We start from the raw sequence: 24257 nt of genomic DNA on the forward strand, positions 1-24257 counted from the left end.
CAAAAAGACAAAAAGACACACTCCCCAAAAGAAGCATGTATGCTCTCTGTTAACAAATACAGAAGGCGCAGTAAGAAACAGTTGTTACACTAGCAATACCACTAATTAACTTGAAAGCAGTAAAATTCAACAGAAGTAAATTTAGAAGCTTAACGTGGAAGAAAATGATGCAACTCCTCCTTTTTTGAATTATTCAGCTTCGCTGCAGCCGCAGGACCAAGAATGCTACATGGTTTGCAACCAAAGACCAAATACATACATTTCAGTGGCTAACAGTGGAAAAAACCCAGCATGCTGTCAAAGAAGCAGAGACTTTACTAGTGACTTGGGCTCGGAGCCCCACATAGCTAAAGCATGTTTATTAGCAGATCTGGAAGCTGAACTGAAACAAGGTCAAGATACCTGTATACCATCTTCAAGAACCGCCCCGCCTCAGACAAAAGAGAGCCTGACCATGTCACCTCCAGCTATTTGAAAGCTGCATTTCTTCTCCTTTGGCTCCTGGAAGCTAAAAACACTGCAGTACATTTCAGCAATTGCTTCTTTTTGCGGTCTCAAATAGTATGGGGAAGCCCACTGACAATGATGCCTCTGTGCCTTTATGCAGTTTGAGCAGACCTATGAGATCTTGGCACCTGGTAGATTCATGAGGCTGTAAATTTTGAGAAAATTTAATGCTAGGCATCATTTACAGATTTACCAATATAGATGTTCATCTACATTCACAGGGTTATAATCTGTATTTCCCTAGAGTGCCGGAACGTCCTCCTTCTCCAGTGGTAAAAAAGACTAATAAAAAGTTGAATCTATCTTGCTGTGTCTGTGCAGAGGTAGCACTTGCAGTAAAAAAATAAGTTGGAGTAGAATACAACAGCAGACATTTCTCATCTTATTCTTCAACATGACATATCATCCCTCATTTCTACTCCCTTTGCCCCATTAAATTCTTCTAACCACACACACATAAAAAAAAAAATCTTATTTTAAAGCTGTACTTAATACTCAAAAAGCATTTTCTTGCCCTGTGTAAAGATTTCAGAGAAATGTTTCTTTAGCAAATGTTATTACCTAGGATTGCTCTAACCTCAATTTTCCAGATGTGGAATGCGTTTAAGTATGTACCTGAAGTAAACTTGTTTGTTAGCTTGAAAGAATTTTTAACATTTTTTTTCTTTGAGGTTTCGAGTATGTTTTCTGTCTTCCAAGTTTGCTTCCTTGTCTTCATGCTGTTTAGGCTCTTTAAAAAAGAATTAACTATGTTCATTAACTATGCCAGCTCCACTACTGAGAACAGCCAGGTGAAGAGGGGAAATACTGGAACCTCAGAAAAAGGGAATTCTGGTATTTCCACAAAAAACTCTCTAAAACACGTACTCTTGGAAGAAAGGAGTTCTCCCACATGTAAATTAATTCCCTGCTTGCCTTCACTCCTTTTGTCCCTGTGGTTTGTTAGTGTGAAAGGGCATTGGTGAATCAAATGGGGTGCATCCTCAAGGACAAGTTTGCCCCCCATTAAGTACAGCTGAGCTGGCTCCCATGGCTGGCTTCATCCTTAGGCTAAGCACGCAAAGATATGGTAGCAGCTGGACACAGAAGAACACCTCTTCCCTACCTTTAACACAGGTTTAAAACAGTACATATGACTATGTGCAAGTAATTAAAAGCTTCTCTCCTCTTCACTAAACCTTCCTTTTCTCAAAAGCACCTTTGTCTAAACATGGGCCAAATAAAGTCTGAATTGAAAAGAGGATGGGAAATTAGATCAAACTGAGTATGTAGCATTCTCATTATCCCCCATGTCAGACAAGTCAGAAGCAGTTACGTAATTGGTGCTCTAGACTCTAGGCAGTGAAGTGTTAAGAGAGAAAAGCAATCCCAGGACTGCATGCTGGGCTTTGACAAATAGAAAAACACAGAAGTAGGCCAAGAGCCTACCGTTAATGCTAGTTTTTAATTGTACCATGTCAAAAAAAGGTCATCATATGGCACATGTAGTCAGAGAGGTAAGAAAGCGTGTAGTACAAGAAACGGAAAAGCGAGGGAGGGAATTTTGCATGTGCTTGTGTACACACTTGTGTGTGAATCAGAGAAAGTGCACTTGTGAATGAGCACGCAAGAATGTGTCTGTATGAGAGGAGTACAGTGCAGAGGAATACAAGGGGAGGCAGCGGCCCATAAGCAATGGCTGTGAAAAAGAATGGGGGTGGGGAATTGTGCACAGTCCTTTTTTAGCTTCTGCTGTAAAAAATAAATAGACCTTTTAATCTGTGTTCTCCTTGAAGCCTTGTCTATTGACCATTCATTTCTTCTTTCCCTTCCCAGCTCTTTACCTCCTCTATATGGCTGATGAATATGCAAATACATAATCAGTTCTATAATAGCCGATCCTTTCTGAAAACAGGCTATAAATTTGGATCCTAAGCAGCAGGTTCTAAAGAGACTATTATACTATATGGCTGGGGGAAGAGGCAAGACCCAAATACCACCACTAGCACACCAGAGCTCTTTATGTGTGTGAATGCAGCTAGAAGGCAGGCCCTTCATATAACAGAGCTAGCAGCCAGGAAAGAAAGATCATCTGCAAAACGTACGCATCAATCTCATCACAGGCAAGGGGCAGTGCTCCCTGCAGGCTCCAGCCAGAGCCCGGGCGGGACACGCACCCGGGAGCCCGCGGGATTTACCTTTAGTTGGTGCCAGCTACCGGAACGGCGGGAGCTCTGGGGAAGGGCCAGTGCCCCTGGTGCTGCGGGGCGGGAGCCCGGGGGTGCTGCGGGGTGGTGTGGGCAGCAGGGGATGTCCTGGAGCTGGCGGGGCACAGACAAACACAGACAGAAAGACAGACAGGCAGGCACAGGCACAGTCACGCACACACAGACAGACACAGACAGTCACAGGCACACCCAGATAGACAGCCACAGACGGACAGACAGACACACAGTGACACACACAGAGACAGACACGCAGAGGCAGACACAAAGACACACACAGACACAGGCACACAGAGACACAGACACACGCAGATAGGCACAGACAGACAGACAGACACAGGTCTCTCTCAAGGTCTGTACGTCTACACATGCACACAAACACCATGGGGGGGAACTCCTGCACCCCCAGCGAGGGGTGACAAGCAGCACAGCCCCCAGAGCCGGGCCCTGGCAGACCCTGACAGCTCGGGTTGACTCAGTCAGGGTTAAAACAAGAGCAGGGTGCTCGTGCCCCGCTCCCACTGCCTTACATGCAGGACAGCAGTTTGAGGGGCCAAACGCTGCACGTCAGCTGCTTCCCAGCTCCCGAGGAGCCGCCTCCTTTCTTCTGTAAAACAAGCACAAACACTTCTGGACAATACTTGCATACACTTCCATGTCTGCCAATCCGAGGCCTTCCTCAGGTTCCCCCCAGGCTTTACAGTATTCCTGGATGTTGTCACTGCAGAGTAGAATGCAAGAACTGTTAGTTCAAAGTTCAATGAGGTAGCATTGTGCTGCGCTACAGGGACTGAAAGCTGAAGGAGCTGTGCCCAAGTGCAGCGCTCCATCACTCCAGCTTCTGAACTGCAGCACGGTAAAGCCTGGAACCCGCCCCCAGGAAGGAATCAGGCCCAGATGTGTTTTACTGCTCCCCATGGGAAGCTGCTCAGGAACAGACACAGGTCTTCAAGCTCCAGACTAGACTGACAAGCAAGAAGGCACCAGCTGGAAACTGAGAGCTCCTGCTCAAGCCTTGGGCAAGACAGAAGCAAAAACACGGGTTGCAACAGCTTCAGTACCGCTCTCCCCGAGGCAGCCAGGACATCACCACATCATACACAGGCTGCCCTAATAACTGGGATGATGCATCACCACGATGGGGCATGGAGATGGAAAGGTAGGAATGACATACGTAGCACCCTCAGAAAATTTGGATAAAACTTGGATCTGGCTCTAATCCCAAACGTTACACTCTGAACACGTCACAGTTCTTCATTCATTGTATTATCATTTACAGGTAGTGAATATCTGCATAATTCATAGGAGTAATATGGTAAATTAAATATATACAGGACATGCTATAATCATAGAGACACCTAGGTAAACATCAAATAACTTCAAAGGACATCTTCGCAGAGACTGATATGTAAAACCAAACCTTTATAATCTTAAAAAATGCTCAAAGTCGGGTAGCCTTTGAATGTGGACAGCATTCAACACTTTCCTTCCCCCTCTTCCAATCACCTTCAACGCAGATGTACCTCGCAAAGCAATACAAACTCTGCAACACCTCAACAACACCAGGGATGACAGGAGGAAGGAATGTCGTAACACAATTTATTAAAATCAGTTTATAAAACCCTAGGACCAGTTCACAAAGAAGAATGGAGGTCTCGTCCAACACTCTGAAGATGGGAACAGGGCTCCCTAGAGAAGGTTCAAAGCCTCAGGCTGATCTTTGTTGGAGGTATCACAATCTCTGTGGCAGTCTGGGGTTTGATAATTCAGATCCTCTCTGGAGCCTTGTTTTCCTTTTTGCCTTTTAACATTCTTCCAAGCCTATTAACACACCAGTACTCTGTGTGCCTACCACAAAGTAGTTTTTGCCTGTATCATTGGAAGCACATAATTTTCATCCTAAACTATTTGCTTCACCTCAATTCAAAAAAAAAAAAAACCAACCCAAAATACAGTGAGAGGAAATAGTTTGATCACAAAGTAAAACAAATTAGCAAACCAAGGCTAGGATCCCATGAAACAAGAATTAGAATAGAAAAAAAATGGGTGGATATACTTATATGTAATCTCCCTTAAGTGGTGAAAATCTTTGGATCCAGAAACACTGACAAAACATTGCAAATAAGGTAGCATCCTCCCCCTCCCTGACCCCAGGAAACAAACCAACCCCAGCACCCTAAAATTTGCTATGATCAGGACATCTTAGGTACAGAATCTGGAGATAATTACCAGAAGGGATGCTGGCAGACACCTGGGTCCATTCAGAGAACATGCATTTGCCACTTCTTCATGAATTTAAGAAGCCTCTCTTCTAGAGCAGTCTCTTGTCTACAACTGCACGTCCAGTTGCAGTGCTCTAGAGGTTGTGGAACCAAGAGGAACAGCAATATTCTCTGCAGGATAATTTCAAATAGCTAAATCCTTATTAAAACTCTTCACAGAAATTACCATTTAAATTCAAAACGTGACAAGAGAGGGATCTGACAGTGGCATAGACATGACACAAGGGTTACAGTTTAGAAAACTTACATGTTATTGAATGAGAATCCATGACAGACTCAAATCTTCACATGAGACTACATGAAGTCTTTATGAAGATGGAAATGTGTGGATGCTTTTTCCTGTACCAGGAATAACTTTATTGTTTAGGTGATTTACCTATAACTACAGGAGGTAAGTTTGGAAGTACTAATTATTATCAATTCTAACATGAAATGCTGTCCAAATGCATCCGTAGTAGAACTGCACCTTTGCTTCTTGTATAAAGAGCAGTGACATTTTTTCTCAGTACTCATGTTTGAACTACTAAAACACTCCTAGCAAAACACTTGGCACTTCTTCTATTCCCAAGTTTAAATGGTACCAGAAGTTACTCTTATAGATGGCTTCAAAAGCCTCAGTGCATTAGTATGCCAAGACTGCCTCATGTTCTCTCCTCTTGTCTGATACAGTTAAAGCCAAAACAAAACCCTGTAACATTTCTGGTATTACTGTACCTTCCCTAGCAATATGCAACAGAATCATGTCATATACGTTAGCCTTTAAAAGCAAAGCCCTGATTCAAGTTATAAAAATGTAATCTTTCACACTGCTCCCTCTTTGCAGAATAGCTTCTTTACAGTCTCATTGCCTTTGTGGTACGAACTGAGTTGATCGTACTGATTTTAAATTGATCCTTTTAACTTTTACCCTCCACCCACAGGTCCTTGGCTTCTCTTCTCATTGGTTATTGCACCCTGGGGCTGCAGAAGAGGTGCCTGCCTGCTTCTGCTTCTTACGGCGTTTGTTCAGGAGGCGGTTGTTGGACGTTTTCAAGTCTTTGATTTTCACCTGATCATAGTCCACCCTCATGGTAGCCAAAGCGCTGGTCATCTCCTCCTGAAACCAAGGAAGCAATTTACTGAAAGCCCTAAGGCAGAGAGCACACATCCATCCCACACGACTGCCAGGAGATGAATGTACAAAAAGGAACCTGCTGTTACACTATGGCCAGAAATAGCTGAGCCCTTTCTGCTGCACTGGACTATGACTAAAGGCTTCGTTCTACTGACAGACTCATTCAGGAGGAACTATTCACACAGTGTTTCATATGTGAGCACGCAGGACCACGCTCTGCTGTCCTAAATTCCAATATGTCCCTATGCCCAACATTTTTTACTGGCTGTCTCTGGGCCTTCAGCAGCTACTGAGCCTGGGCTTCTTACACCAGACTCAGAAGACTGCTTTCCTCGCTCGGTTACCAAACTAGGTTAGCAGGAACTAGAATAAAGAGTCCACACAAAGTTGTTTAAAAGTACGTGCTTCAAATTCACATGCTTCCTTAGTCTGAATTAATGTTTAAATGCAGGCAAATTTTAAATTTTTTAATAAGGTTGTGAACAAAAATCCGCTTAAGTAAATGAATGTCTAGGTATTTAATTCAGGAAAGGAAAAAGGATGAAATGTTATGGGAATGTCAGTGGCCCAGGGGAATACCTCTGGGACCTATACAAAGCACAAGCATAAAAAGTTCCCAGAAACATGGAAATGAAAAAGGCTAAGTGAAAATATCTGTCTGATCTCTTTGACTTGTGAGGCAAATGTTGCCTAGGTCCTATGAAATTTTACTGTTACATAGCTCAGCAGCCGAGACTATATATCAGTAATTTAAATGAAATCAGTAATCAGTAAAAAACACGCGGGAATGTTGCAGTTATCAAAATGCCAAGCACTGTAAGTGCAGAAAATTCAGAATTAATTGTAAAAGCATGCCAACCTGATAAAGGCCAGCAGGAAAGAGTTAAGGCTTGCAAACAACTTTTAGTCTGCCCTATGGCTTTACTTTGCAGGAAGCATTCAACTGTCATCAGTACAAACAGTAGGTGAGGCACCTGGTTAGGCTGAGGGAAAGACAGAAAGACAGACAGCCTCCAATGTCATAACAAGACAAGGCTAAGGTTATTTCATGTTGGTTTACAATATATGAACAGAATATAAAAACAGAACGCAAGCTCAACCCTCCCACCCTGTCCCCTTGCATTTTCATCATATTCTTCATTTCACTATAATGAACTTCAAATTCCCTCAACATTGTCCCTTCTCTGTGGTTACATACAGTGGCGCAGCAGTCAGCACCATTAATAACTTTGATCATAAATATCTTCTTTGCCGATATTTGGCACAGCTGTAAGGCTGTCAGATGAAGCTCAGAAAGCATTCTCTTTTTCCTTTTTAACAGTTATCATATAGACTATTGTTCTAACCAAGACGGTTTATGCTTTCCTTGTTAACATGGTTGTATTCAAAATAGCCATAATCCCCAAGGAAATAAGCATATGCAGAGAAGCCAGGCCATCTAATCCCTTACCAGACTTGACTTCAAGAAATCTGAACTATGATTGACTCACTTTAACTTCATCCCAGTGGTCTTTATCCTCTTGCAGGACCCGTGCAGTATGAAGAGGAGTTGGTGGCACTGCCATTGATCTCTGAGAAAAGGGAAAAATACCAGAAGTGTTCTGCAAAATCACATTTGGGAAGTGACTGCTTGCTCTTCTATGTGTATGGAGGGCATAAAACTTTATCTAATGTCCTTTGGTGGCCCTCACTAGTCATGCTTTCAAACACTGCACAAACTAATCCATGTGTAAGGTAGAAAAGGACAACGGTCCCTACACAAGGGTATATTTAAAGAACAAAAAAAGGAGAGAGAAATCAGTGCCGAGTTTCTTTCACTCTGCTCCCTTCCAGTCCAACCAGTAACATTGTGTTGGATAAATTTTTATGTACATTTTAGATTTTAACTGTCATTTCAATATTCATTAGTCAATGTTTTAAAGTGGATAATTTGACCTTTATCTTCTAGGATTTGTTGTAGGAGAGATTTTCTTGTACGTATACATTAACTGAGATTACTAGTTCATCAGATTGTAAGTGTGCCCAAAAGAGGAAATTATATCATTATTCAGAGCAAGGCACAGTTCAGAAGACAGTGCATCACCTGAGACGCTCTTCCACATAAAACTGAGATCTATGCTCACCTGTCATGAAAGATCAGTAGATACTTTAAATTAGAATAAGGCACAATTTCTAAAGCGCAAAGCACAGTTCCCTAGCTAAATTCAGCGAGATTCACGGTATTTCTTGCCAGTCCATAACCCAATTATTTCGTTTGGATATTCTATATTCCTTATGCTTTCTACCCAAACCTGCTGTCTGCTGCTGTGGTGTCCTACACCAGATGCAGCTGCATGTCAGCAAAGTCTAAGGAGATCCCTGTCCATGTCACTGTAAAAGAAGCATTACATTGGAAGCAGTGCTTATACTCTACCGAGCTAGCAAGCAGCACTGCAGTAGTTACAGAAGTGGAAGCAGAAATCATGACTCCTGCATCCCTTGGAAAAGGGCCCCAGCTGGTTTTATCAAATACAGCTGGGATGAGAGAAATGGAAAACCAGCAGGCTGGCCTTAACAGTGTCTCTGAGCAGGTGTTGAAGGTGCTACAAGGTAAGCTGCTACTTGTTAAAAAACCCTAGAGGATTATGTGCTCCACCTAAACTGACAATTTTTGCATAGACCACAATAATACTTCTGCCATCCAACTAATAAAAAAAAAAAAAAAAAAAAAAAACAACAAACCAAAACCCAAAACCAAACAGGAAAAAAAAAAAAAAGGAAAAAAAAAGAGGAGACAGGCACTCTCCTCCACTGCTTGTGCAAGGCATCTCCCCATCCATGTTCTCACTCAGGGATTTAGGAAAAGTAAGAACACAGACATTCAATATGTTGGTCCTTCTCTCTCCCTCCCTCTTCCTCATGGGAACAACAGGTTCAGCAGAAAAAAATGCCAATCTGCAGCTCCCAGAGCATTCTTCCAGGAACGGTATTCTAGCACAGCTCTTTGGTGCAGCAGAGTCTATATACCTTGTCTCTAGTCTCCTCCTTATTAATTGGTTATATGCGTATTTCAAGTAACATGTGTTGCTGTAGGTGGTAGCTTCCTTAGCTATTAGGCACTCATTCTGTGAAATTCATCGCCTGCTGACTTCTGAAACACCTCCTTCTTGGGTCTTCAAACACTTAAAGCTGGAGGTACTCATTCTGAACAGTGATTACATTTTTATTTGGTTAAAAAAGACTTAGAAACATTGTCTAGGTTCTGTTCTAGTTCTACAGAGTCTTTGTAGCCTTAATTTCTCAGCTTTCACAACTCTAAATGAAGACATCTATCTACGTCATCAGGATGTTATACAGCTGCATTTCTATATGATTCTAAGAGCTTTCCGATCTTCAAACCGGCATTATAGAAATGCTGACTATTAGTCATGCCTCTGTTTCTGCCCCTTCCTCTGAGGGTCAGCATAGACAGAGAAAACACTATGGTAGAAAAAGGCATTCTAATGTACGAGTGATTCTGCTCCTGGCTGATGATGCTTTGGGCAGTGAGAACAAAACTGGTGTCCTTTTAGGCACAAATGTGAGAGGTATATTGTATTATTTTGAGTGACACCTACATACCAGAGATGATGTCCTGAAACCCAGTCTGGGAATTCCTGGGATTCTGGTCTCTTGTTTGAAATAATTAATATTGTATTATTAGAGTATTTTTTCTTTTTTCCCAAAAAGTATATTTTAAGGAAAAGTAAATTCAACCAAGTCATAGAACGAAACCTGAGCTGGGACCACTTATTATGGCTCTGTGTGCCACGCTGTCTGGCAATCTCTTACAGGGCACTAAGCCGAGACCCTTGCTCCTCCCCCTGCATTTCTAAACTCTGCCAAGGATGAGAATTCCCACTAAGCACAGGGCTGTGTTCGCACTAACACAGCTATGCACAGTGGTGCTTGAGACCACTAATAATAGCTCTCTAAATCCTGCATTGATGAAGTAAGTACATACAGTTTATTTTTATATTTTTAAGGAGAGTAACACATGCATATGCTGCAGAGTCAACAGTGACTGCCTGCTCACAGAAGATATAGATACATTCGGTTTTTGCTTCCAAGGACGCTATTGTCAATGTCTCTCTCTGTGTCCTCTGGTAACACCAAGAAGAACTGTGTTTCTACAGGCAGATGACCCTCTGTAGAGGGCACAGTAGGCTAATTAAGTTATTAACAGTAATCATCATCCTTCTCTTGCTGTGCTTTGTGGAGCTACATGTAAGTTCTGCATATAAGAATTCATCTTGTAAAAAGAGATATGAAACTCACATTAATCCAAGGATGATTCATAAATTGAGAAACTGTCATCCTCTCTGTTGGGTCAGTCTTCAGTAAATGGCGAATCAGTTGTTTGGCTGAAAAACAGGACCAACATGCCATGTGTAGTCTACTACTGTGTTCTCAAATAACCTTGAGAACACAAAGACCTGCTGAATGAAGAAAGATAATTTTGCAGAACTCAAAACACCTACCTATTGCTGTTAACATGTTAAGAAGCCACGTACAGTGTGGTAGGTTACTATGTTTAAGGAGGCAGAATATGAAAACATCCAAAACAAGAGGTATGGAGGAAAGACAAAGGATTTGGGATTCCAGCTATGCTGTCTACATCACTAAACCAACTGTTTGAGAGCAAGAACTTGGGAAAAAGGGAAACATAGGAACAGAAAGCTGCTAAGTTGCCTGTCTGAAAGATGGCGACAAGCTTGGCATTATGGGCTGAATGAATGCATAAGCTGATGCTTTGAGAAATGATAGATGACAAAACTAGTGCAGGCTGTGGAAAAAAAAAGGACATTAAACTTTTCTTTGACAACTGGGAGGCCACTAAAAGGACAAACTCAAAGAAATGGATTGCACAAACAGGCTTTGCAGCAGCTTTCTGTGAACAAGGTATCTGCCAAAGCAAGAGCACGAAGTAACCGAGATACGAGATGATGAGAGTCCAGACAAGAGTTTCATTAATGTGGGTGGACAGACCGGAAACACTGAATGCAAGGGACATTATTTAGAAAGCCTTACACATAACATCCTTGGGGGGAACCTAGAAAAAAATTCTGAGTAAGAGCTCTCTTTTAGAAACACTGAATGCAAGATGACTAAATGCTTGCAAGAAGCTGCCAGAGGTATAAGTTGAGACTTTAGATTGTCGAGAGGCTGCAAAGGAGTTTTACAAGAGAAATTACCTGAAGCCTAAAATGTACAAGGAAACAAAAGGAGGGGACCACAGACAGAGCCTGTTAAGATGATTGCAGGAAGCTGGAGGGGAATTCAGAGGAAGCCTCCATAGATGATGCAATAACAGAATGCTTAGATAAAAAAAATGGTGACAAGAACAGTACAAATGAGAGCAAAAAGAAGCAGACTGCTGAAGGTGCCTGATCATCCTAGAAGAATACACAGAAACTAGCAGATCTTAATAGGTTCAAAGACAGAGGGCACTTATCCTCATTCAGACAAGCATACAGAAACCCTACAAATTTTCCGAATGGATAATCTCTCACCAAGCTCCCCTAGCATTTTAATAATTGCTGTAATATGAACAAGACCCAAGGCAGGCAAAATATTAAGCCAGAAACCCAAAAGTAAAACATCTTCCTTATTAACGTTTGGTAGTCTATGCTGCACATGCAGCCATAAAATCCAATGAGGGGTTAAAATGCCACAGATCACAATATTATCCAATGGTAATTTGTTATTGCTGAACGGCAGACAATAACAGGATGTTAGCAACAGCAATTTAAAGGGCTTGCTAGAAAAAAAGATGTGCCCAGAAGTTGCTGACCTTTCTCTCTAATATGATGGGCAGGTGAAGACTTCCAGCTTATGAGACTGTCAGAGTAAGAGGGAATCAAAAGCATGCACTTTCAGGACACTGGTTTGAGCCCATCCAGGTCACAGCAGAATAGCAGCAGCTTTTGGTCAATGACTTATACTAAATAAATTGTTGACCTTGATTTAAGTGGTGGCTAGCAAGTTCCCACATCACAAAAAGCTAGCATGAAAACTTGCCATCCTTGCTGGCTGTATCACCAAGGAGGACAAAGACTGAATGAGTTCTTAAGACAGTTTGCCTTTCTTCCAACTAGGCTTGCATTGCAGCTGTCCTGGCAGTCTCCTTTGTCAGGATTAAAGACTTTTGTTTCCAAAGGGTTTAATCTCGTCATTCACTAGCACTAGCTGGAATTTGAAAGAAAGTTTTCAGCAGTCATTTACTTTCTGTAATACTTAGGTTGTTGGCTAGTATCTGAGTTCCCAGTTGTTCTCTGTATCACCTTACAAAACATTAGTTTAAATTCTGAAAGAATGAGAAACAAAAACTAAGACAGGTTTTTAGAAATAGTCTCTTGTATGCACTCCACCACTGCCCAACACCACGCACATACGCATCAGTAGCAGTGAGCATTGTTACCTTCCTCTGATACTTCGGCCCACTCTGGATTGGGAAACCCATACTGCCCCATCCGAATTCTTCTCTTCATCCCTGGAGAAATGGCTTGACCAGTGTTTGAGTAGAATGGAGGGAACCCACACAGGCTGTAAGAACGGACAGAAGAACTTTTATAACTAGGAAAGTCCTTTCATCTCTTAGAAAGTCCCATACAAGCTTATATTATTCCGCAGGTTGCATGATCCTAGTGACTAATTACTTGTAAGTGCAGATTTAACAAGATGTGTCCTCTTTCTGTTCATCAAGTCTCTTTCCAAATACTTACAGAATATAGGTAATGACACCCAATGACCACATGTCACAAGATTTGTCATACTTCTCAGGACCAAGGACTTCTGGGGCTGAAGAAGATTAAAACCGGAAATTAACAGAGTACCAGATATTTCCTTTCGTCCCCATAATACACTTCAACAACAAGTATCAGAGGCATTAAGAAAATGCAACTCCCTGCAGGAACTGGGTAGTGTTTTCAGTTGACAAGTTCCTAAACACATCTAATGTAGCTTTAAAAAGGAGGAACAGAACTGGCAAAATGCCCTACTCTTCACCTTAGTGTCTCTCTGCTCAAGAGAGTACTAAGATTACAGAAAAGCAGAAGGAGCTATAGCTAAATGTGTACAGGGAGACACTGCACTGAAAGAGGCAGGAGCATATGTTCCAGAAATCAGAACAGAAAGGACCTATTTGAGCTGTGATAAAATTTTGAACAGTATCTAGGTGGAGTGTGTTTAGCTTCAGCAACTACAGAGCATTGTGTTTTTCTTTGGCCTCCAAAGCATTAAATTTTTTCACTGAGTAACAAAACTATAGAGAGATACATTTAGAGGGGATGATTTTTTTTTTCCCCCTAGGGTAGGTGAACTGACAGGGAGCTTGATTTTGTAAGGAAAATAATTCTCTAAACATATGAGCAATCATGCTGCTTTATAAAAAGGTGTTGAGAAGGGAAACGTCAGCTTGTCTATATACAAATATAAAGGCATAAAAACATATATGCATAAATTCCTTAACATTTTATCACTAATCCCAGCTTACAAAAATACAGAAGAAAGCATCAGAAAAAAAGTGCTATTGTAATTATATGCTAACAATGAGTAACAGTATCTTTCAAGACAAAAAACTATAAACACTTACATCATAGAAGAGAATTAATTCTTCCAAAAAATTAAGCCCTTTTTCCTCCAAAGAAATTCCAAGCGTGGACTGCCTCAGTCAATACCATATGGTGAATGACTATTAACTCAAAGGCCAAAATGGACGTACTCTAAAATGATCACATACAGGACAGTCTACTGTGGCATTCATTACACAGTCCTCTGCCTTTAGACACAATGCAGGCAAAAATTCAGATGTGATTAAGTCACACTGGTCCTTTATTACTAATTCCTCCATTTGCCAGCTTTAAGAAGCTTTACAGATGAGGCAATACTCTCCCTGTTCTCTTTTACTGCATTAGTTAAGCTAGGGGAAGTTTTACAGGGAAACACCCAAATAATCATGAAGCTGAGTTCAAATTATGGCTTTTATTGCATCATTCAGAGGAAACATCAGGATTACTTTAAGTGTAATCAGAAGCAACATGTTCTCTCTCCTTGATCCTCATTTGCATCCCTCGTTAAGGCTGTTTCCTCTTCAACCAAGGAAGAAAGCAGGAGCACTGAACTGCACTGGAAACAGACTAGGATTGGGTTGGATCTCAGTTTACATTCTGCAGGCCACCTCTCTGCATTACATCCACAACAGAAGATTTCCCATCCATTCCTACAGTCCACAGGCCCACTAGAAAGGAGAGGGACAACCGACTGAAACACAAAAGAAATGCATCTTGGATAACTCACCCACATAATAAGGAGTATAACAGGGGGTCTGCAGTGCATTTTGTACAGTGGTTTCTTTGGCAAAGCCGAAGTCTGTGAGTTTGAGTACAGCATCCTTCTCTTTAGATGTGTAAAGCAAGTTTTCAGGCTGAAAGGTCACCAAGAGAAAGGATAAACTGGACAGTGAAGAGGTGTCTCTAATGTGCCGAAAGGTCAAACTATTTCTGCTTGCCTGGATCACCACCAGCATCCAGGTCTTCTTACTTCTCTCACATTCCCACCATACCGTGCAGAAAGTTCCCTCCCAAGATGTAGCATTTTAGCTCAGACTAAGGATCAACATCCTTCTCAACATGGTACTTAGGAGAGCAAATCACAAGACTCTCACCAGGTCCAATGGGCGTCAAATCTGGCTTCTTGAACCTCTCCCTAGTTCACTGCATTTACAAGGATTGTTCTGTCTGATCAAGACCAGTTGATCTGACAGCTTTCTGTACTGCAATCACATAGCTGAGGTGGAAGACAAGTCATAAAACTCTCTACAAGCAGCTGACATAACTCTATCAGAATTACCTGATACAGACACAGTCCCCTTCCTGCTCCACCCCTCCTCTGTCTCCTGAAACCCGAGTTAATGCCACTCTTGCTCCACACTCCATAAAGGCCCTCCAAAACCAGAAGTGGCACAGAGGGAAGTACAAGCCCTTGTGCACAAGAACAGGGACAACAGCACATCTCCAGAACCTGCAATTGCTTGAACTTGTTTTCCAGTTTCTCAGCCATAAGGAAGCTATACCCTCTCTCATGCCAGTATTTAGGGATAACCAGAAGAAGGAAGTTCTTGAAAGAAAACAGGATTTAAGATCTATTAAGCAATTTGAACCATTTCTATGTTAGTTCACTGAGTGTGCGTAGGGGGTGTTTGGGGCTAAGTGCTTCAGTTTCCGTGCTGGTGATAGGCAATGGCACATAGCTTCACAAAAGTCAACACATTTTCAGTCTCTGAATTGTTAAGACAACCTCCAGTTCATACCTAAAGCACCCTCAAACACATCCCTCAGTGACACCAAGAAATGGCAGTTTTACCTCCAGCAGAACACACAGCAGCATCCGTGGAAAATTCACCAACTCAGAACTGTGGAATCCATCAGATGCCTCAGTCTATCATCTTGGGACCTGCTCTCCAGCACATTCCATCACACTGCCGTATCACTGCGCTAGAAATGCCTTGGTGCAGCTAGCTTGTCTTTGCCTGTGCTGTGCACTTTACAGAATGAAAACAAAATACAATACTAATACTACAAACCCTGTCAAACCCCTACAACAAGATCTGGGTACAAACTTTCGCTATTAAAGCTCACTGTTCCATATGGCAGTAACTGAGATCTTCCCATTTTCCCAAATATTTACATATACTATTAAAGTGCATTGGATGCATGGAATTTATATTATTCCTCCTATATATGCAGTTTCTCCTGGTTCTGAAGGGGGTTTTAGTGTTTTTTGTTTTTTTTTTTTTTCTTGCTTTGATGTTTATTTTTTCAGGGGGGTGTGGGGAGGTTGACAGGTATGATCCTGAAAACAACTAATAACCGGCAAAGACTGTACATAGAGGTACAGCATCTAGTAGAAGTTCACTTCAGGCAGTGTTATTTTTTTGTTAATTAACTGCACTGCAAGTTGGTAGTACTTCTTTAATTAACCATCTGACTATCACCAGATTCTTCTGCAGTTGTATACAGCTGGAATGCATTAGAAACATGAATGTCCCGCCCTTTGACTAGTTGCAAACTAGCTGTGAACAGATCCCTTCTCAGACTGGCAGAGGAATAGGAACACTTTGACCATCTGATTGTACTCCTAGTTCTACTTAAACTATCACTGCCCACAGCACCTTTTCTGCCTTACGCTCTTTTCTCCCTGCCCGTACCCCTTCAGGCCTCACCTTGACGTCTCTATGGGCAATGTTCATTGAATGCAGATACTGGATGGCTGTTCCGATGTCTCTCATTATTTCAGAGGCCTCTATAAATACAATTTTAGAGAAAGGTCACATTAACATTCCCACTGTAACTCAGGGACATGCTTGGGAATGCTTATTACTTACAAACAGCTTGCTGGAATACAGGGCTAGCATCAAGACTAGAAAACCTAAAATTAGCCCTAACAGCTGTGTTTTGGTTTTGCAGACAACCATACCCCCCAGTTCCCCGGCTGCTCAGCCCTCCTCCTGAGCAGGCACTGCAACTGAATGGTTGAGACTCCTGCTTTTTAGGAGCTTGTAAATTTGTGCTTTAATTTGCTCACCAGAAAAGCAGCAAGAGCAGAGCAACATCAAGACTGTGGAGAAAGGAGCCCCAACCAAGACATATCCCCGACTGTCCAGGACATGTCCTTGGCTGTCCGAAACAGAAGTTTAACTTTCAGCTTCTAGTTCAGGAGTAATAGGAGGATCTAACAGATTTTCTAAAAATAGAGCAACATAACAATACAGTAATTGTAGGATAGGTCACATCTTCATTCCTCATTGTCTTTAGAAGTTCTTCTTCAGGAGAAACAAAATCAACAGTTCTGTTCTGCAAAGCCCAAACTGCCACCTTTGAAATAGTATGTTTCTAAAATTTAACATGACCCCAGTGGGAAATTCTAGTGGTTGGTGAGCTGCCATGTAACAGCAGTACTCGAAGTCTGGAAGAGTTCAGCTATGTAGGGAGAGGTTTCAGAGCAGGGAGGAGAGACATTCCCATTGTACTAAGTGAGCATTACATTATCTCCATTGTATTATACAGTACATTATATGTACTGAGTGAGCATTATATGATCTCCATTGACAGGGAAACAGAATTAGCAACTTCAACTGGATCCTCTGTTTTCCGCGCAGGTAAAAACCTCAGCTGCCATAGTGAAAGAGAAGGTAGAAATTCTTGTACTGTAACCTGGAATCCTTTTTCCACACACTTTGAGACTGAAATTACACAATCTCGGGCAAGAACAGTCAGAAGGCAGAAACACTCACCTTCTTCGGGGAAAACCTTGAACAACCCTCCTCCTTCCTGGACCAGGCCAGAAACCCTGGCTCCTAATGAGAAGTTGTGTTTGATACATAAACAGCCAGTGAACCTGGGGAATCCAGTGCAACAGGGCTCATTTATCTCAGGAAAGAATGTAGGTGGTTGGTTTTTTTTTTTGCTTAACACTCCCAGATGACTTCTGAGTAAGTATTTAGAATGTTATACAATGGTATTTAATATAGAAAAATCATGTTTTTAGCAGAGCAGAGTCACTAATGATCACAGAACCAGTTTCCCCCCTGGAATCTAGTATTTTAGAGAAGAACAAATAAAGTTCCTGAAAATAAGCACTTGTTTTCCCTACACAAGTCTCATACCACTTAAAGGATTCATCCCAGGCTAGGAAACACAGGATCAGAAAAAGCCTGGCCTCTATACCAGACTTGCAAAACAGTCACAGTGATTTACAAGCCCAGGTGTAAATTTTTCTTCTTTTAATAGTTTTGTCATGATGCTAGTTACAAACACTAACATTTTTACTCCAGAGTAGAAACAAGCTCTTGTCTGTTGTGAATGAGCAAGGAGAACCAGTCAATCACACCTGTGGTACTCTGCAAATAAGAAATAGTAAAGACAAGAAAAAAGGCAAGACTATCTACTGCAAGCTCTGTCACTGACTTGTAACAGGCCTTTAAACTTGCACATAGTCCCTATTACAGATGAGCAGGCTTGTTTACAGTGTGGCTAATAACACTTCCTCTCAAGTAGTACTCAAAACCCCTTGAATAAGAGATGTTTCATCAAATGTGATTTGCTCATTGTATTCATCACCTAACAGTATAGCTGTTCACAGTGAGTGATGCTGCTTGAGGGACAGCCAGAAGAGAAATCACAGTAGGAGCTGCGCTGATCATGTTAGAGGTGGTCTGGCAGGAGACCAGGGACTAGAATAACAGAGGCTGTGGTGGTTCAGAAATGAAGCTGAGCAGATTTGTATGAAGAAATTTCCTCTAAACCTTCCACACTGTGAATAAACTTGGCCAACCTGGTAATTCCTGATTTTCAGGAACTTTTCAAAATAGCTGTTTAATACAGTCGCATAGAAAAAAAAAATTACAAATTACAAACAAAAATGAAAGAAAAATTCCTGTAAGGAAACTAAGCAAGGGGACAGAGAAAGGGAGAAGCAATCTTTAACAAACTTTAAAATTAAATTTGTGATTTTTCACCTCTCTCAGTGAAAGCTTGATCTCCTCTTTCCTGGATCCTGCTAAACAGCTCTCCTCCCTCCATGCTGAAACAAAGAACACAAAATAAACCCCACCTTACATGAGCAGAAGAGATCAAATTAACACCTGACTGTGCATCCATGTAATTGAACAGAATCATGGTAGGAACAGATTAGAAGAGTTTACAAACTGCCTCCTATGCCAATGCTTCCTAAACATCACACTCATTTGAATCAATGCACAAAGCCATTCTGATATGGAATAAATAGAAAACAAAATAAGACCAAGGAGTTTTGATGCTTTCAGTTTAATGTACCCTATCACAAGGAACATGAGACATATAGCTGGGAAGTCAGCTGTGGGGGCACTGGGAGGCTGACAGTAATACTGTTTTATGTAAGGGTTGGAGACAAAGAAAAATGTGAAGCAAAGACAGTGAAAAGGATTATTAATTTATCCCCAGTGAAGAAGACAGTAACTGTGGTATTACAAATCAAGGAGAGAATAGGAAAAGTTCGAGTCAAAATAGTAACAAAAAGGATCATGTCAGATCACTGGATTTACATCTGAAGTTGGAAGCCAATTACAATCAAAGTGCATCATATTTGTAGAGACATATCTTTCAAGATTGTATTAATTAGTCAGTGCTTTAATGAGGACAATTGCCATGGAATACACAGGAAATGTATTTTCTGGGTAAGGTTCCTCATTCTTCCATCATACAAGATGGCTGGAGCAGCCATACATTTCCCTACCAGGTCTATAAAGACAACAAAAGGTTTGCTGCGCAAACCGAAATGGTGCTGCTGAGAAAGCTCACCCAACTCTCAACTAAGCCAGCACACTCTCCCACTCCCTCCATCCGAACAAAGAGCAATGCTTGGTGGGGGCTGCTGCTGGTCCATACCATTCCATGACAATGAGGAGGCATCTCTTTCCATGATGTATATTCTCATAAACATCCAGGACATGAACAATGTAGGGACACCCTGAGGCTCGCCAGTGATGCTCTACTTCCTGACGGGCTTTTGGGTTGTCATACAGGAGCTGTAAAGAAAAAGGAGAGCAATGTCAGTGAGCCAGCATCATGCTGCTTTAAAGTGCCACCTACATGCATTTGAGCTCAAAGACAGTGGCAAAGGTTACTCTCAGCACTTTCTCCAGCCAAAGGATGCCAATCCACCACAAGACCTTTACCATCTCTGGGCTGTCCAACTTCCTAGATTGAGGAACAGAAACAACCGGTCCCTTGGAACTGGAAGGACCTTGAGTGGCAGTGAGGAGAGATTTTGAATCTGAGATGGAGACAGACCTATCTCAGCCAGCTCTGGATGGGGAACAGCAATTTTTTCCCTACTTGTTTGCAGTACTTGCAAACAGAGGAGACTCCCTTTACTACGGACAATAACTCTCCCAACTGTCCCCCAGCTGCTTGGAGAAGAGACTTCCAGGTGCAGTGCAAATCCTTAAAGTTCAGTGAGATTTAAAACAATGAGGACTTTCACACCAATTCTGAATGTGCTTCTTAAATACTACACACATTTCTGACCCCATCAGGGTCAGAAAGGGACCTTTGACTATCTAGATGCTTCAACTACTTTCTCCGTCACATGCAAGTTCAGTTTATTTTAAAGGCACTAATCTATAGAAAGGAGGTAAAAGCTCATCTTTCCTCAAACATAAGAAACATGTCCCTTCCCATTTGAAGAACTGCTCTGTATCAGAGACTGCAACTGAGCTTTTGTGCAACAGGGGCACATTGCTGAATCATGCCTTTTCTTCTCTGCCTCATCTCTCTAGACACCACTAACACTTTGTGACAGAGACTGTCTCTTTATTGCACATTTATACAGTTCCTACACAATATGACTGTGATCTGAGTTTGATACTTTATGCCCTATAGTAATAATCATTGTAATGATGGAGCAGCAACAACACTGATGCTATATAAAAGCATTGTTAAACACACTGAAACAGAATAAAAAACAAGCAAAGAACAATCACCTCTGATCTATTCACTTTAGAAAAGGAACTACAACAATTGTGGAGAAACTGTTTTCAAACAGGCAAACAAAAAGTATCATTGCTGTGCTATTAGGCCTTGGCCTGAAGCTCTTCTCACTCATGTTTGCTATCAGGTCCCAGTCAAAACACAACTGCATGATAATTGCTGAAAACAAGTATTAACATGTAACCTGTCATTAGGGACCTATGAATCAGCTCAGAAAAATGAGATTGCTTTCCCATCTAATTGCCAAGCTAAGGCACAAATGGTGTCATAGATACCTCTCGATATAGGGAAACGCGTGATTTAAAGGTCACGGGAAGCAAGTTGCAAATTCTGGTTTCTTTACTGACTCCAATACAGACTATTTGCATCATAAAATAAAATCTTATATTTCTTTGCTGCTTCAACATCCCTTTCAGCAAAGCAGACACAGTAACATGGCAGGAAAGGCCTGCAACACCTTATGAAATACTGAGGAAGCACTTAGGAACCATTGGACAGAAGGTAAGAGGCTTTTCCAGGCTAGGAACAGGAAAAAGGTGACAAGTATTCCTCTGCTGAATGCACATTGTTTTATTTTTGTGAAGCACAGAAAGGTTGCAGGAGGTGACAAGTGGCCTCAGGAGGGCTGCTGGCTCCTTAGCTGACCTGGCAGGGAGCCTCAGCACCGTGATCACCCTCCAGGCTCCCTCAGCTCCGCTCCAAAGGCTCCAGGATGACACCACATTTGCAGCAGCACAAGGAGCTGAAGAAGTTTTCTTGCAGAGTTCAATGCCCTCGCAGCCAACCTACTTCTTCCACAGCTGTCATTCTGCACCCAGAGCACACCCTTTTGAGATCACTAACTATCCGCCTCTTCCTTCCTGCTCCAGCCTGGCTGTGGCCTGATTTCCAACACAAATAACTTCCTAAAGAAAGAGATGGCTCCAAATTGGACAAAAAGCCCATTAGTGAGTCCAAGTGCCGTTGCTTTACTTCTTTCAGGCATCAGACCATTCAGCAGCTTTTCCCTCACAGCCGCTGTGTTCTAGCTCAGTAGAACTGTCTATCAGCATTTTCCCCTCTGGCCTTCTGAGTTTGGGCTGTTGCCTAGGGTCTTTTTAAAAGTTCATTAAATTACATGTGCAACAATAAAGCCTAAACACCCTCAGGACTAACCAGACCATTTAGAAAACCATTAAAGGGTTTACTGCTTGGATATTACTGGATTAATGCCATTTCTGAGCAGGAAACTTCAAAAAATGTTCTCACCTATCCTGTGCTACTAATTAGACGTAACCATTCTCTTTACTAATGTTAACTGCACTATAATCTGTGTATCTTGTGCTTACACAGGGTGCAGAGATGTTGTTTTTCATGTTTGTACCAAGTGCTTATGAAAATTGTTTCACAGAATTGAATTCTCACACTCTAAAGAGCTTTTACAAGGCATTTTGATACACACAAGGATGCTGCAGTTTCTTTTCTCCACCCCTACAAGCAAGTTCCATATAATCCTTAGTGCCAAACTTGAATGTACTCATGTCAAAATGACACCTGGAGAAGCAGAGAAAAGGAAATGCAAAAATAAAGAGCAGATACATATACTAAGCAACATCTGATATATCAACCAACTGTTAACCTTTGGATTTCTCCTTCTGAGCCTTAAAAATAAATTCAATCTTTTCCTTATGTCTGAAACTGGAAGCCATAACTATACCTTTTAAGACATCTTAGAGACAAAGACACCTGTAAAATGAAAGCCAGGCAGAGTTGAAAGCACCAATTCCTACAAAATTTAGGTGATGATTTAGAAATACAGACTGAAATTCTAGTCCTATGGTGAAAATTTAACAAACTTGCAAAAAACATAAATGGACATTCTGCCATCTTCCTGAGCCTGAAGAGAGACTGTATTTCTATTGCTGCAATAGCTTTGGTAAGACTATGACCAGGTTCCTTTGATGTTCTACAAAAGTACAGAGGTAGTTGTGAACAAACTCAGAGTTTCAGGTAAATTTTCCAGCACTGCTGGTTCATGCTGGTTTGAGGAAAAAGCAGCTTTGTCAAACAGTATCAGCTCAAGGAGCCCCCAGTCAGCCCCTAGAATTCCCACACAGTTCAGCTGAGTCGCAGCTTGTCATGATGGACTGTGGGCAGCATCATGAACCAACCTAACTTCAAAACAAGACAAACTCAAGAAGCATGCCCATCTCCCAATCTTTCGTGAAGCCAGATCAGTGACCCAAGGTTCAATGCCTTTGCCTAACAGCAAGAGGATGCCCATGTGTGTGGTCAGACAACACAGTCTGGAACAGGAGCTGCACAGTAGAAAATGGTATTTTTGCTGGAGCTCAGCATTACTGAACCACTGCCTAAAAGAAGCAGATGAAGCATGTATTAACAGTTATTCACAGGGAGATCACCAAGACCAGAGGTGATGGAAGATGGTACAAGAGCTCTAGACTAGCCCCTAGTGATTCACACAACTGTTCTCAATAGCTGAAAAAGCTGGAGAGGGAAGAGAGCAGCGCCATGGGGTGTGCTCAGCCTGTTTCTGCGGAACAGTGGGACAGATGCCAGCAGATCTGGATGCCAGGATGCCCTGCTAATTCAGGGCCTGGGCGGTGGAGGGGGGCCTGAACTCTTTCAGTTCTGGGATAACGGCCTAACTCAGGTAAGCAAGTACTTGCAAAACAAATTCTAAGCTGCAGCCCGGAAGGCCAGCTCCATTAAATTTCTCCCTGTGTAAAATTTCTTGATAGGAAAAAAAAAAAAAAAGAGTCTAAAAAGTGACACACTATCTTCTAAATTGCTTTACAATTGATTCAGTGTTGTGTAAGCAAGGAAGGATAGCAGGAACCCTCATACCTTAATGGTCTGATCTATACAGGATATAGCCTTCTAAGGACTCCAGGGAGCAGCAAGTGATTTCCTGGACTCTGAAATTGTAACAACAGAGAGAGAAGATATCCATGGGCACAGGTATGAAACAGGCTGAGGGCAGGAAGCAACGACTTCTTTGTGACTTTCTCTCTAACATGCACCAGCAGATTACACAGATACACAGATTACTATTACACTTGCTATCTGTTCCCTGCATAGGGGATTAAGACCCTCACATGTGCTTTTTTATTTATTTTAAACTTCAGCAATTCCTCCTAGTTTCAAACAGTTGCAGTGCTTAGATTAGAACTGTTACAGGCTCAGTTTTCATCTACTGCACATGTCATGTTAAAGCAGCATCTGACACTGTAAGTATCTTCTACTTACTTACACCAGTTCCAGAATCTGAACTCTCCTTCAATAGACAACCAGTTTTATAATCTCTACGCTATTTTCCTCCCAGGAAGGCTTCTCATTATTAAAACAGAAATGGGACCAGCAGAAACTTTAAGTCCTAGGGGTCCTCTGCATGTAATACTGATATATAGGCACTTAAATATAGCTTTATTTAATTCTTCTAGCTGCAAAAGAAAAGTCCCTGCTCAGGCATAAGTGGATAAATGTCTAACTTCTTTTGCTTTCTTTTCTCTTTGCATGTAGCTGTTACAAAAATGCTGAATCCTACAAATAAGCCTTGGAATCTAAATTCATGCTGATGCACAGAAACTAACACCATTTACTG

The 24257-nt window shown here is 41.7% G+C and overlaps 1 protein-coding gene across 5 annotated transcripts in view; it reads right to left on the reverse strand.

The window, feature by feature from the left end:
* Positions 1-286: 286 nt before the first annotated feature.
* Positions 287-24257, reverse strand: part of MAPKAPK3 (MAPK activated protein kinase 3) — a 139984-nt gene continuing 116013 nt past the window's right edge. For 3 of the 5 annotated variants that reach the window (XM_032984102.2, XM_032984103.2, XM_032984104.2), the window contains 9 exons: positions 19550-19689; positions 18643-18707; positions 16348-16427; positions 14424-14550; positions 12851-12926; positions 12547-12671; positions 10404-10489; positions 7598-7678; positions 4297-6089 (listed from right to left, as the gene is read on the reverse strand). In XM_032984102.2, the coding sequence (XP_032839993.1) occupies positions 5931-6089; positions 7598-7678; positions 10404-10489; positions 12547-12671; positions 12851-12926; positions 14424-14550; positions 16348-16427; positions 18643-18707; positions 19550-19689 (939 nt within the window). In that variant the 3' untranslated portion in view covers positions 4297-5930. Of the gene's footprint in view, positions 653-3057; positions 3433-4296; positions 6090-7597; positions 7679-10403; positions 10490-12546; positions 12672-12850; positions 12927-14423; positions 14551-16347; positions 16428-18642; positions 18708-19549; positions 19690-24257 lie in introns of those variants that run through there. The other 2 variants (XR_006165947.1, XR_006165946.1) reach the window with 2 other exon arrangements.

This window comes from Tyto alba, unplaced genomic scaffold (assembly GCF_018691265.1).
Source record: "Tyto alba isolate M040663 unplaced genomic scaffold, T.alba_DEE_v4.0 Super-Scaffold_3, whole genome shotgun sequence".
NCBI classification, from domain to species: domain Eukaryota; kingdom Metazoa; phylum Chordata; class Aves; order Strigiformes; family Tytonidae; genus Tyto; species Tyto alba.